Below are 15,790 nucleotides of genomic sequence, written 5' to 3'. Positions count from 1 at the left end.
CTTCTTTTAGAATTTAAAGACTGGCTATTACAAATTTATTTTAATTTAAAACTATCACTAATTGAAGTCCCCTATGCAATCTCAGTTACTCTCAATCCTACATTGAATGAATTGCTAGATCATGTTTTTAAATTCAAATTCTCTTTTTAGATGATCACGACTGAGTGTTCAGTATATTAGTGTCACTACATGTATTAATCGAGTCCAACTCAAACAGGTCGGCACTCTCTTAAATCTCTGTATAAATATCTCCATTACATGTATTATTTGGAAAAAACCATAAATCTCCATAAGTGTAACGGTCAAACCTAAGATACCCAGTCCAGTACCGTTATCGATTTTGTGTCCAAACTTTTAGGAAGCAACACTACAAGATAAGTAACTTGATCATAAATTAAGATTAATATACATTAGCTAGTTATATATATTATTATTAAAACAAATTCTTTGGAAGTCAGTGTTTACGTACCACGCATATCATGATATTTGCAAGTACGTCATTCATCATATTGTATTCTGCATATTATGATTATATATGTATTATGCATCTCATACATCTCATGTTGCATAAAACACATAAGTTTTCATAAAATCAAGTGTAAGATAAGAATAGTTTGATAAGATGATCATTTAGATGCATGATACCAATGCGATTTATGGGTGGACGTGCAAGTCACAGACCTAAGCATAGTCCACCATAGTATGCTAGAATAGTATTAGCGGCTCCCCTTGCGACCACAAGATGTGGAGCATGTACACAACCTTGCACACATGGTTAAGTGTATAAGCTAGTAAGATAAGTATGATAAGTCATGCATGACATAAGCATACATATGAACAATCATGATTTTAAGTTCTCAAAATGAAAAATATTTAGGAAAACCATATGTTAATTATGTTTACATTATGATGTGTTTCTTACTGAGTCATCGACTCATTTTAGTTATTTTTATGTTTTTAAAATCACTTCAAGTCAAAATATTTATGAAAGTAGACTGCAGGACGAGACCTAGTCTAGGGAGGTGTGATAGAGGTTTAGATCATATATAGAGATTTTAAATTATGATTTTTATGGTACAGATTTTGAAAAATTTTAATAAATACTCTTGCGCACACTCTCTTATAATCTCAATATTTTAATAAAGAACGATTTTATTTATTATATAGAAACTTGGTATTTAGCACAAGTATAAGAAAATATTTTTTTTAGTCAAACTCAATGGTAGCACTCCAGCTCTCCAGATCTTTAAAAGAATAATTTTATTATTAATCGTGAAATGTGGGGTGTTACAAGAAGAAATAATGAAATTCATATATGTTGTAATAAAATAGGATAATGATATACCTATAACTATTTTACTACTATTTTACTATTCACTTCAAATCAACTAATGTAATTGTTTCATTTCATTAAAAAATATTTTCAATTTTACATAATCATCCTTCGTTTTAAATAGAGTAGTAAAATATTTGTAGACTAGTTGAAGTTTATCATTTTCCAATAAAATAAGGAAAGTAGGGTCCTTTTTTCGAGATTTTCCATTGCATCTAGCCGTTGAGAGGTATTTATGCTTTTTATTAAATGTTTTTGGGGATGATTGAGACTGGTCATTAAAACTAGAAGATAATGAGAGATTTGAGAAGAAAGAACATCAAAATGGGGCTCTTTGTGAACATGTCCAGCAATTCTTTAAGGAACCTTACCCACTCTGTTGGACAAGATTAACCAATCATAGAGACAAATACACATGGTACCAACTACCGATATAAACTTTTTTTTTATTATTTTTTTAATTCTTTGAAGATTTTCTTTTGGAAACTATTCAATTAATTAAGTGATGTTTTGCAAGTGGCCTGGTGGAAACATGGCACACTTTCAAAGGAAAGAGGCCAGAAAGTTTGATTGGGACCGCCCTTGAGAAACCTTTTTTGATTGAGAATGACTATGATTGATAAATTTGTAATTGGTTTCTTACAATTAAAAGAAGGGACGAGAAAAATGCTCTCCATTAAATAGTTTCATACTCTAGTCTCCAACTAATGTGACATATTCTATGCAATTCTTTAAATCAATAACTTAAATAAAAAAAACATTTAGATACAGTTTTGATAGTGAGTTGAGATGACAGTTGAAAGTTAAATAAAATATTGTTAGACTATTATTTTTTAATATTATATTATTTTGAGATTTGAAAAAATTGAATTGTTTATTATATTTTATATGAAAATTTGAAAACGTTGTAATAATAAGATGAAATGAGATGAAACACTTCTTGTATCCAAACGGGACATTAAAGTGTGACTAACATGACAAAATTTAGTTCAAATATATCCTTTTTTCAAGGTAAATCAAATACCCAAAGAGAATTTCTTTTTCTTTCTTCCATTTCTTATTTCCATAGGTTGAATTGAACCAGCTTGTAATTGATAATTATTTTGGACTGTGAAATAAAACTTGTACTAACTATAACACCACCTGCTCTCGAACTTATCATGTTCTAATAAAATGCTTTCCTAGTAATAATATCACTAGCTATGACATAAAGCCTAAGTACGCCATAAGCATGCTTGCTAGCTCCAGGAAGTCGATTTCAAAGGAAAAACAGCATACAATGGCAAATATAAAAACAAAACTTTGGAAGAATATTAAAGTTGATGCCGATGGGTTATTGGTTGGATTTAGATTGAACCACAAAAGAAAAAGGCAAAGCTAGCATTGATTGGAAAGTAGAAAAAAGTGTTTCTGGAAAGTGGGATTGATGAGTCATGGAGGTTCTGTATCCTGTGCAAAGTATCCCAGATATTTTGGGTAATCGTGACAGTTTTACAGGCTTTGGCATTTGCATTTATGCACCAAATTAAAGATGTATAGGAAAAGATGTAGACCTGGATTCCTTCTTGCATGCAACATCTCAGTCCCTTCTTTCTTTTCTTCTTCTTCTTCTTTATAGAGAGGAATGTGTAGACGAAGCTTGAATAAAGTAATTCATTCCACTCATTTACAGATAATCTTTGTTTACTTTATTCCTCTTCTTTCTGTACTGATTTATTCTCGTTTTCCTTTTTTTTTTTTTTTTTAATATCCTTTTATCAAACACTTTTAACACTCCTAAACTGGGATTATTGCACTAAGCTCAGTTTTGATTCTGTTTTGGAATCAACAAGGCGGTTCTCTCTTTCATTTCAAATTATCAACTATCGGTCAAGTCTGGAGGGTATATGGTGGCTGCTCTAAGTTCTAACTTCCGGTACTTGGGATTAGAAGAGTGGAAAAAATTAACAAAAAGACACAGAACAAGACCAAGACCCTATGGGACCAAACTTAATGTCTTTTTTTATTATTATTAGCTAGTATATAGTGTAGGGATGATGAGTAAAAAAATTCAATTAGTTTAGTAGAAATAAAATTTTAAAAATTAAATTAAATTAAAACATGTGTGATGTGTAGTATAGGAGGCTATGTAGCAAAACCCCGTTAGTTAAAGTATTGATTTTTTGTCTAAATATATTTTCTCCATGAAAAATGATATTCTTCCTTCTTAATCTTATCATTCTTAATTATACTCTTAATTACACTAGTTAATGTAAAATATTTAATTAGTAATTTTCTATTTAAGTGGATGACATAGAAAATCATTTATACCATGTGCTTTACCTAATGTATCTAGAAAAAAAAAAAATCTTCCCATCAACTACTATTCACCACTCTATATCTCACACCCTATGAAAAAACTCACATACCCTACAAAAAATACTCTCATTTGGGACTACACTGATCTATGAAAAAGTTACAAGTGTGGGGTATGAAAGTGAATAGTGACTAATGCATAGTATTTTTCGTTTAAAAATGACAAATTTAAGATGGAGAGTGGTATTGCTATATTAATTATATTGGTTTGGTTTGGTTTGTTTTTATTTTATTTTTATATTTTCTACATATTTGTATAGATGATAAGATATTATATCGTCTCAAAAAGATTTTTTGTTTATATTTTTTTAATAAAAACCCATCATTTCTAATAAGAAATAGAGAAAGTGCATGTAGAGAAAATGACCGTATCTTGTCTTTTAAGTACTTACGAAGATACTTTCATTTGGTCTCATAAAGGACGTTTTAGTTTTGTTTAAAGGCCAGATTGCTAGAAATATCTATATATACCTCCTGACCTTAGGGAGTCTCCAATGGTGTATGTAAAAGACCAAACTCATTAAAATTTATTGAAAATTAATGTAGAGTTGTTCGGTTTTAGACTCTCTTAATTAAAAATGGTTATTTACGTTTGCAAAAAGCTCCATTTTTTTAGCTGAAAAAAATTCTATAAATTAATGTGATAGTATCGTTAATATTATTATTATTTTAAAATTTAAAAAAATTGAATTATTTATTATATTTTATGTAAAAATTTATAAAATTTATAATAATAAGATGAGATAAATTGAGAGTAGTGTCTCTGAATCTAAACGGGACATTACTAAGAAAATATGACCATTAAAAATGCGTGCATATGATTGTTAGAAAAGATCATAGTTGAGAAAGATAAATGTTTCAAAACATGATTGTTGAAAAATAATAAAAAATAATATTTAAGAAAAATATAGAAAAGAATATAGAATCTAACAGAATTGACGTATTAAAAAAATAAGTTAGCAAAATAGAGAATGTTGCTTGTAATTGGATGAATAAATTGAAGAATATTGCCGGAGAAGATGATCATGATCTTTAAGGATTTGCACTTTTTGAGAAACAGATAAAGCCCTTAATTAACTAATGAAAAGTAGATGCTAATAATAAATTGAAAAGTATATTCTTCAACCTCAATTATTTATATTATATATCCATCCTATTATTGTATACAATATAATTATATTTAAATAACCTATTTTATAATATTTTTGTACAAATACTAATCATGAATGCGATAATACCTATCCTTAATAACGTAGTATATTTTTTATAATATTAGATACAGTCTTAAAGTATACAAATCTCGCACATTTAAATTCATGTGCAAATGATGAAAGCTATGTTTATAATATCATATATATATAATTATTTTTTGATTAAACATGTCATATTAATTATATTTAATTTGATAACATGATATATAATGCTGAAAAAAATAATTAAATCCGCGTGCTAATGATAAAAGCTATGTTTCTAATACCAATTAATGATATTCTAACCTTTTTAAGAGGGAAAAAAGAAGAAGAAAAAAAATCAACCAATCAGAGAGTGTAACCCATAAAATGACACAAAACAAATATATAAAAATGTTTCTGTGAGTGATGTATGATCATATATAACTAATTAATTAAGCGACCAAAACCAAGTAGTAGTACTCGGCCTTATCCATTTTGAACTACTTGTCAAATAATCCAAACTTTAATTAATTAAATATCATCATGACTTGGACGCAACTCTCTCTCTTTGATTTTCTTCTAATTAATTTAATTTAATTTAAACTAAGGTTGGCTGAATCATGAAAATGGACCTAAACTCCAATTAATAAGTTATCTGTTAATGATGTGAAATTGTTCTCGCGCTGCGTTTTATGCCTTCGCTTGCGCCGTTTTGAGATCCACACGATTTCTGATCTCCTTCTCATCAGTAAGGAAACTAGAAAGGAAAGCTGCATTTTCACACGCATTCATGATCTCCCCCGCCGCTTTCACTCACGGTTCCCACCCTCCTCACGCGGTGCTAATTTAATTTGAAATTTAAATGAAAGGTGCATGTCGTCATGGATAACGTCCATCATCATACTTTATAAAATTAAAAAAAAAAAATTAAATTATTATTTTCATACTACATCTCATCATCTCGAACGTACATTTGTAGATTGAATGCATTAATAAACGGATTTATAAGTTTTATTTTTTGTTAATCCAATTATAAAGACATATTTTTCAAAGAGGCAAGAGTATTATTACTATAATTAGAAGATTGGAACCACTTTATGGGTTTGTTTAATCAGCTTAATTTGTAATTGGGTGAGAAATGTATACAATTTATAACCATGAATATTGTCTATAAATAATTATTTTTATCAGACATTATTTATCTTTACACCTTGCATCTTAAGAAGAAAAAAGAAACTGTCAAGTATAAGATATAAGATAAATAGTGACTGATGTATAATAAATCTTTATTACTTATTCTAATTGATCAAGCGTGATAAAAGAGAAAATTACTTGCAAAACTACCATCCTTTTAACACAATTTAAAAAACGAGTTCTTTTTGGTCAAGATGAGGGGATACATGAAATTCATAAAACATAAGAACACCATTAAAATTAAGCATTATACAAACACTCAAATTCAACATAAATATTTACACACAAACTAAACCAAAAATTACAATTAAAAAAAAACATCTAAAATCATATATAGTATATATGTTTTGTGTTTTCTAGGATGGATTTTGATTCACAAAACCGACCCACCCACCTCTCATTTTTTTCACACTCAAAATTATTTTCAATCTTTTAGAAAGGCTGCAAACTCTTACTCAGTCCATTGACGTTAGCGAAGAATCCTACCAAGTCCTTCCTGTACGGCAAGGACCTCTTATCCCCTTCCTTCACTGCATTCCCTTTCTTCCCACTTTCCGGCGACGCCTCGTCCATCGTCTTTACTGCCGTCCTCTTGCTCTGCGTTAAGAAGACGAACGTGTCTTTCCCCTCACTGTTACTCCGGTAAAGAAGGTCCCGGAACTTCCATCTCTTGGAAGAGCCGGTCGAATTGCTCTTCTTGCAGCTACCGCGCGAAGAAGGTGCAACTTCGGCTGGTGGTTTTGTTGGGGCCCACACGCAGTAGGTTCCGGTTGGGATTCCGTCGAGCTCGTCGGCTTCGGAGGATGAGCAAGACGCTGGCTCGCGGGCTTCTTCTCGTTCTCGCTCCTCTGTCATGAGCCTTCTCAGAGGAAGACGACGAACCTTCGAGGAGGTGCTTGAAGAATCAGTGCTTGTACGGGAATCGTTAACGAGTAGGCTCTGGTCGAAGATCGGGTAGATGGGTCTGATCTGGCCGTTGCAGAAAATCTCGTCGGCTGAGATAGGAGACGAGTCTGGCTCTCTGCAAACAAAGGCGAACTCAAAATCGTCGTCTTCGTCCTCGTATCCATCCTCGTCCTCGCCTTTGTTATTGGAATTGTCTTCTTCTTGTTGTCGTTGATAAGGTGCAGCGTTTGAGATAACTCGAGATGAAATACTTGGGTTTTCTGTAGCCCAGGGAAAGATATTAGTGTCGAAGTCGGCTTCCTGGCGAAGTTCCTCCACGACTCTGGCAGCGATCTCAGCTAGTTTTCCGGGGGAGTAACTGTTGAAGCTGGGAGAGAGCGAGACCACTGAACCCCCCTGCATTTGGAGCTCGATAGCTAACTATTTCCGCTTCTTGCAACTCTGTTTTGCAGACGCTCCGGCACTTGAGATTGATTGAGAGAGAGAGAGAGAGAGAGAGAGAGAGAGAGAGAGAGAGAGAGAGGGAGTTTGGTTGAAATGGCGGAAAGTGTGGAGGGTTGGGGCCAGGGTTATATAGGTGGGAGAGGAAGTGGTTGGGAAATGTGAGCAAAAAGATGACCTACAATCACTCCAATATCGGCTCAAATTATCACGACAAAATTAATTAATTATAGAAAAAATATGTATTAAATAATAAATTTATAAATAAAATATAATAAATAATTTTTAATTATTTAATACTACATCATAAAATAATAAAAAAATAATAAAAATTAAAATGATGAATAAATTATTCTTAGTTATAAATCAATTTAGCTATTCATGGTGTCAATGACTCAATGATATATAACACTAAATCATATTTAGCTATTAAATAATATAATTTACATTTTTTATTTTTGGTAAAATTTGTATTGTTTGAATATTATTTATAAGAATTAAAAAATTATTTGTTAAAATAATATATATTTTTTTTAACGGTAGATAACATGTGTGTGCTTGTGGTGGGGACATGTGGAAGAGTGATGACTTCTGAGAGAATTCACACATGTTGGAAGGATATTGCAATCTAGAATGCTGGTGGGGTCCGTGTGAAGGGTGAGGATGGGACCCGACCACAGACCTGAGACCACTACTATGTTTCCCTTTCCTTCTTAGCGTCCTTTGCCATCCATTATCTTGAATCTCACTTTAATAAATGTAACCCTGTATACTTTGTTTGGTACAAATAATTCTCGGATTCTCCAACTTTTTTTTGTTTTTGTTTTTGTTTTATTTCTTACTATTCATTCGACCTAAGGTCCTAAACTGTTTTGTTTTTCGACATTACTTTTCAATGTTAAAATTTTTTATTTATAATATATTTTGAATAAAATAAAACCCAAAAAAAGCTTCCTATATATTCTTTTTTCGAATTTAATTATAATAATGGAGTTTTTGTTGAGTACGTACAGGCATATGAATAATGAATATGAATCTTGTTTTTTCAATTCCAAGACTTATCATGGAGACTCAGAGCACATGTTCTGATCTCATATACTAAAGTTTGTAAATTATACTGATTTACTAAATTAACCAATTCTTACATAATATTGGTCATCAATATCACCGTTACGACTATAAGTAAACGAGTAATACTAGATATAATTTTAGTCTCTAAAATGTGCAAATCCAGTATTTTTAAGATGTGCAAGTCTCGTAAACTCTTTTTATAAAATGAGATTTATCATTAAAAAATAAATTTTTTTCATGTACATCTCATTTTTACTCATTTTCTTCATAAAAGTTATACGAAACTTGCATAGACTATATAAATTATTTTCCTAAGTAAATAAGATAGCTAGATAAGCCTCTTAAAATTATCAAGTACTTTCAACTTTATTTGTTTACTATATGATTTGTTTGCTAACATAAAGTAGTGCTATTTGAAAACCTTTATATCACATACTATCTATATGGTATAATTTGATTTGTAAGACTTAAATTTTAAAATTTATCTTTTAAATTAAATTATTTCACATATATAGATAGTGTGTAATATAAAAATTTTTAAATAGTACTACTCTTACTGTATAACTTGTATAACTTGTAGTATATACAAAGTGAGCGAGAGTACTACTGATCTTGATATAGATTTTCAAATGTAAATACAACCTATAGAACGTTTATTTATATTTTGTTAAGTCTATTATATATTAAAATGATAAGATATGACATAATTAATCTAATTTATAATAATAATAATAAGTATTAAGTAAGAACCCATTAAAATAAACTTATAAAAATATAAAAGATTTCATTAATGTAATTCATTTTTTCTAAAAGAGATTATAAGTTAAAAGACGGTGGTGGAGCTAGCTTAATTGGTAGAGATTGTAACCAACAATCGTGCAAAAAAATAATACTGATCATGTACGTATATCAACTTTATAGGTAGGAACTAAGGATGGTATGGGCGTGAAGGACGGCGCGCGGGCACTGACTTGTACACATCATATTCTGCGTACTAAGTCGTGACACGTGTCAACTAGCGGATTTTCTCTACTAGGAGATGTTTAGATTCAAAATTCACGTCAATTTATCTTATTATTATAATTTTTTTAAATTCTCACATAAAATATAATAAACAATTTAATTTTTTCAAATTTCAAAATAATTTTTCCAAATTTCTAACCCAAAATAATAAATAATTTAATTTTTATTCTACTATTTACAAATTATCTCAACTCATTTCTGAATCGAAACCTCTTCAACCATTACAAGATTGTTCCTTTCTGACAGTATACATAATCTGCATAGGCCACTCTTTTAACCAAATTCTTTCATTTGTTTGCATAAAATCGCCAATTTTGCTAGTAGATGAACGACTTCATTTGTTTCTCTATAGTTGAATATCACCTTCCATTTAGGCCATTCTTTCAGCATTGATCGGGTATCATACACCAAAGATCTATACTCTGTGTTAAAATCTTCGTTACCGTTAGTCGTCTTTACAATAACTTGAGAGTCTCCTTCAAATTCTACTTTAACAAAACCCAAATCTGCACATATCTCCATTGCCTTCCTTAAAGCCATACCTTCAGCTATAAGGTTTCATGTTATTGCTAAAGTTGCTGCTTCACCGATTTCTTGAAGCTTCACATTTCTTTTTTCCTTGTACCTTTTGGTTACAAAGGACACAAATTAGTTTACCTAACTTTATATATCTAAATTTATATCTAGTTTTTTTTTTAAATTTAATTTAATTTATATATATATATATATATAAATTTTGTAATTCTTATTCTTAAAAATTGATATGCCGTATATTATTTCGACCAATGTAGCTAAAAAAAATCTATTATTAAGTCAATATGTAGAGTATTTTTAATAAAAAAAAATGATAGTATGCCCCCTAGTTTGATTGTTCATGTATTTGTTTTTTTAAATTTTTTTTACTTAATGGTTAATGAATTGACTGTTAGTGTATTGTCATTTTTTTTTATTTTTTTAAAAATATTTAAAGATATTTAAAAAATATGAAAAAAGAAAAAAAATAAAAAAATGGGATTTAGCTTAGGGGGCACACCCAACGGTTACTGCTGGGCGGCACCCTAACAGTACCCATTTAATAAAGCGTTTATATAGCATAAATTGATTTAGGAAATAGATCTTAAAATTTGAATTTTAAAAAATCAAATCTTACTATTTAAGTCATGTGGATAATAAAATAATTATACAAAGTAGTTTATAATATTACTTATATAGTCTCATTACTCAAATTAATTCAATCTCTTTGAATTTTGAATCGAGATACTACAAGAAAAATGAGCTTTTGTGACCGTTTAATTGCGGCGAAAATGTTATTTGTGACCAAAACAGACTCATTTTGGCTGTAAATAGTCATTTCACTGGAATTAAATGGCCACAAATAAGTAGTTTTCTTGTAGATTAATTTAAGATGATATTCGAAAATAAATATACATGACAATATATATATATATATACACATATAAATAATTTACATAACCCTATATATATATATTAATAAAATAAATATCTAAAACTGGATGATAAATATGTGGGTATTATATATTAGAGAGTCACATCTATTTGTCGGCAGTTGATCTAGAAGAGATTTTGAGGAATTTGATCAATTGCTAGCTGGCTGGAGTCCGTAAGCTGTATGATGTTGATAGGAAACCTACCCAGGTTTGGGCTATCTCCAACCCCAGATCATAGGAGTGAGACAGCATCCTAATTTTAATTTATTATTAATTACCATGCAACCTATATAGCTAGCTAATCACACCAATTGCAACATAATAATTAGAACAAGAAGTTATAAATTGGGTGATGGCCATATCATTTCTTGTTAATTATATGCTTATGATTGAATATAACATATATATATATATATATATATATATATTATAAAAAGTACTTACGTGGTGAAGAAGATCAAAAAATAAAAAGAGATGAGATATATATATATATGTTCTAATTAATACGTTGAACAAGCTGTGTAGTACTACTACTAGTAACATTATTTTTGAGTTTATATGAATGATGATTAGAAAGATCAGTTTTAGTTAACTAAAACTTGATTGTTTGTCTAAATTATAATTGATTAGGGTATATTAATCATCACGCCCCCGACGTGGCACCGATATCGGTCGTGACCTAATGCGATTATTGTTTTGTCAAGCTAGCTAGGCATATATAAGATTAACTTATGCTAATCAAAATATATAAAACTTGTGGACAATGATCATATATCTAATCAAATCAAAAGAGTCATGTGGTGGAAGGCATGGGTAGTTACTATATATATATATATATATATATATATATATACATGTTGTAAGTTTAGAGAAACGACAGACTACTGAATTGGTGTAAGTCAAGGAATTAGCTAGCTAGGTTTGTCATTTTGTTGATAAATTATGACAACCTGCGGCATGATTAGCGGCAACTTAATTATGTGAATGAATGTAATGATTTTGATGCAATATTCCTCGATCGTCACTTGGATTTCACTTTTATCATTGATTGTTAATGTTCTTTTTGTTCCAGCTAGCCAGCTTGTGGTTTACACGATGAATTGCCAATTAGCTAGCATGCATGGTTAAAGAGAGAGACAACGTCGTACATAGTACTGCTACTACGTACATTTTCTTTTCTTTTTCTCTTTAAGGCCGGTTCTTTGATGCAGCTAGGGTGCATTAATTCTTTGGTGCAAATCTATCTTCGGTCCCCTTAGAATTTCCCTTTTGCTAATTAATCATTTGTACTTCACTTGTTAACATCATCGCATTCCTCCCCCATCATAGTCCATGCGTCCACCACCCTTTGCTCGAGTTTTATCAGTTTTAAAAGACATGCAAAATGATATACACAACTATTTTTATAACTCTTTATAATAATTTTTATAACTCTGTTTTAAATTATGAGATACATTTTTATAAAATAATTTATAAAAATAACATCATGACTTTACATAAATACCATTTATTTTTTGCTATTTGTAATGAGAAATTGATTGAATTTATTTTCTACTAGATTATGCAAGAAGACCCATGTTTTGAAATTTTTAATTCAGATTCAAAGAGTAAATGGGAAAAAAAAAGTGGATAGTAAAAAACAGTAATAAATGAGATATAAGGGTATCATTATCCTTTAAAATATGGTTATATGAATAATCATAAAAAAAAATGTGCGTGTATAATTAATATTAGTATACTCTTTTAAAAGTTAGTAGAAAATTATTCGAATGACATACGTACGTCACATTTGACGTCGTATTTATGACATTTGATAAGTTTATTAATAACCAATAATGTACTGATTATTAAAAACGAAAATATAAAAAACAACTATTTTATAATTTCACGCATGAGTTATATAATAAAATATAAACATACCATATTTTTACTTATAGCTGACCATATTCTAAATTATAAAGGGTATATAGTTCTTATAAAACAAATCATAAATAATTAATTATAAAAGTCTAGTCAATTTATAAAAATATCTCTATTTAAAATGTGATTGTAAAAAACAAATCTATATACATGTACATGTACGTATCATTTGAATCCTCTACAAAATGCATGCCCGTTAGAATTATAATTAAAATAGGCAAAAATAAAATAAAATAAAATAAAGAAGAGCATAGATTCAAATAAAATTATGATATATAATCTATTTCAGATCACCAACTTAGACATGATCGAAGCTTTTTCTACTAGCCATTAGAAGACTTTGGAAACATTTTTCCTGTATGATGTGGGATTCTGCATTAATTAATTAATGAGCTAATTAGGGTACTACATAACAAACTGATCATGCATACGCACCACTAATATCTATAATTATATTTTTTCCTTTTTTAAGTGGGAGCTTATTACACTAAAAATAAATATTTGTGATGAATTATTTACAATGAAAATAACTATTTACGATGAGAATTGACTAATTTTAATAAAAAATAATTAATCATTTTCGTAATAAATAACTAACTACAAATAAGAGTTTTTCTTATAGGTCTGATTGAGTGTATTTACATTAATTCAACTCCCGCGCGTGCGCTCGCCCGCATATATATATATATATATATATATATAAAAGTTAAACTTTACAAACCCTAATTGACGGCTGCAAGAATAATGGACAATTTCAAAAAGAAGAATCTAATTTCATAGAGTGGAATACGGTACCCAAAGAGACAGATAGAAAACTAAGGCACCCAATTTTCTAGAAGAAATCATATTATTGGATTTCGGTGAGTTTTGGTGGGACAAAGGAATTATTTGCTTGCTATATGTATATATATATATTTGTAGGACAGTCTGAAAGCTCTTGTTCTTAGAGGGAAAAGCTTCCTGACTATTATAATGTATGTACAGAATAATAATAATAATAATAACGACAAAATTTTTTGATTCAACAATTTGAATTTTCTTGGGTATATTTATGCTTGCTTGCTAAACCCGCATTCATTATATATATATATATATAGGTCTGTACGTTGGAAAAGTATTAGAAAATAATTCATTTGACTTTTTTTTTTTAATGTGAAAATACAAGGACAACGGGTTGACCTTTGCAGATAAATGAGTAGATATCCCAATTAATTAATTTAGAAAAATAAAAAATAAAAAACTTTGTTCTTTTTCTCTTGTCTGGTACTACATGATTCTATTTTATAAGAATTTCTTTTGTTTTCACAACTTTTACATAAAATGAAATAAATAATTTATTTTTTTAAATATCAAAATAAAAATAATATTTTATTCAATTTTTAACTTTTATCTCAACTCATTTAATCTCATCTCATTTGTGAAAATAAACGATGCCAAATCATTCACTTTGAAAGGTCATCCTCTTCATCATAAATGGTCTCTTTGTCTCGAAATAATATAACTAAATAGAAAAATCTCAATTCATTGAGCCTATGATACAATCAATTACGAGTAAGACATCTCTTTTTCATTTATTCATCCTCTCTTTTCTTTGCATTCAAGAGAACAAAAAAATCTGCCCCAATTAAAATTTAAAATAGATTGGGCTACCCAAATCCCAATGGCATGCTAAAATTTGTGTTTACACACAACTATATTATGGGCTAGGCTTAGATACAAATGTCGTACACCCAATATAAATTATAATAGAGGTGATGGACTAAAGCTTGTTCACATGCAGAAGGAATTTTCTCTAGGCCCACTGAAAAAGAATAGCCATGGCGCATCTCCCTCTGTCTATGGCTGTTATCTCTACCTTGGACTCTAAAGGACAGACCTTTAAAGGTGGAGGACTTGATTTGTCCTGTAAATTAATTTGATTTCTACCTCGGATTCTTGGTACATTGCAAACGCAGATTTCTTAATTTCGAGATACCATCAATCGACATAGCTAGCAGTACCAAAAGGCACTAAGCAAGCTTGTGTATTGCATGCAGGAACTAAGCTTGTTTTACCCCAGAAGTTCAAGATTTTCAGTGTTACTGCAATAACTGAGTGTGTTTGTATGATTCTGTTGTTGTGGAATCCGGCCATCTTAGGATTGAGTTTCTGTTCTAATAAAGTTTCTTGCCGGCTGGACTTGCAGTCCCATTATTAATTGAGTAATGATACACACACAACAAAAACCTCACATTTATTGCAGAACAAAATCTGTGGTGACAATCAACCATCTTGGGATTTAAAGGAAAATTCCAAAACCAAGGTGTGCAAAGTTTTTTAAGTATCAAAGACCAACACAAAAGCTATCTTGAGACCCATCACTCAATCTTGGGTCCTCATCAACAAAATAAAATCCCATTTAAGGGAGTTACCAATTTGCCATCAACAGCACCAAAAGGCAGGCTTTATTGCAATATGCATTCTATTACTGAGAGCTAGGACCAGAAGGTTGTTAGAAAGAATATGATCAAAACACCATAATAATAGTGTGAGGGGAGTAATCCCCAGGATCAGGATTGGGCCCGGCTCATAAGGCCCTAGCAGTTCTAGGGCCTGAGGACAAGGGGTGGGTCGGGCCAGGAGGCCTAGGAGGAGAAGCAATCAAGCAACATGCGTTGGCTAGGGGCTGGAAGGCAAAATTGTCTAATGCCACTACTGGCCGCAACGCGCGAGGGCAAAGACAGTTTCTGTCCTTGAACCCCAACGTATGGACAGGCTTAAGGAGTGGACGCATCTGACCGAGGCCACACCACATTTAATGAAGGGTGGAAACGGACATGCCATGACAAGGAGCCACGTCGCGTTTAATGAAGTTTGAGGATAGGCACGCCACGACGTGCCTCTTAGGTTGTCAGTGGTCACCAAGATCAAGTCTAGCAAGTCTGTTG

The 15,790-nt window shown here is 30.5% G+C and overlaps 1 protein-coding gene across 1 annotated transcript; it reads right to left on the bottom strand.

Annotated features, from left to right (window-relative positions):
- Positions 1–6,249: 6,249 nt before the first annotated feature.
- On the bottom strand, positions 6,250–7,558 carry LOC108991490. Its single transcript, XM_018965751.2, has one exon. The coding sequence runs from the start codon at positions 7,360–7,362 to the stop codon at positions 6,487–6,489; it is 876 nt and encodes a 291-aa protein (XP_018821296.2). The 5' UTR covers positions 7,363–7,558; the 3' UTR covers positions 6,250–6,486.
- Positions 7,559–15,790: the final 8,232 nt, after the last annotated feature.

Source organism: Juglans regia, chromosome 2 (assembly GCF_001411555.2).
Source record: "Juglans regia cultivar Chandler chromosome 2, Walnut 2.0, whole genome shotgun sequence".
Taxonomy (NCBI): domain Eukaryota; kingdom Viridiplantae; phylum Streptophyta; class Magnoliopsida; order Fagales; family Juglandaceae; genus Juglans; species Juglans regia.
Note: the sequence above shows the minus strand (reverse complement) of the source record. Positions and strands in the feature narration are given on the sequence as shown.

What these genes read in the sequence shown, in the direction of transcription:
- LOC108991490 (XM_018965751.2), bottom strand. Translation starts at nt 7,362, where the DNA reads ATGCAGGGGGGTTCAGTGGTCTCGCTCTCTCCCAGCTTCAACAGTTAC.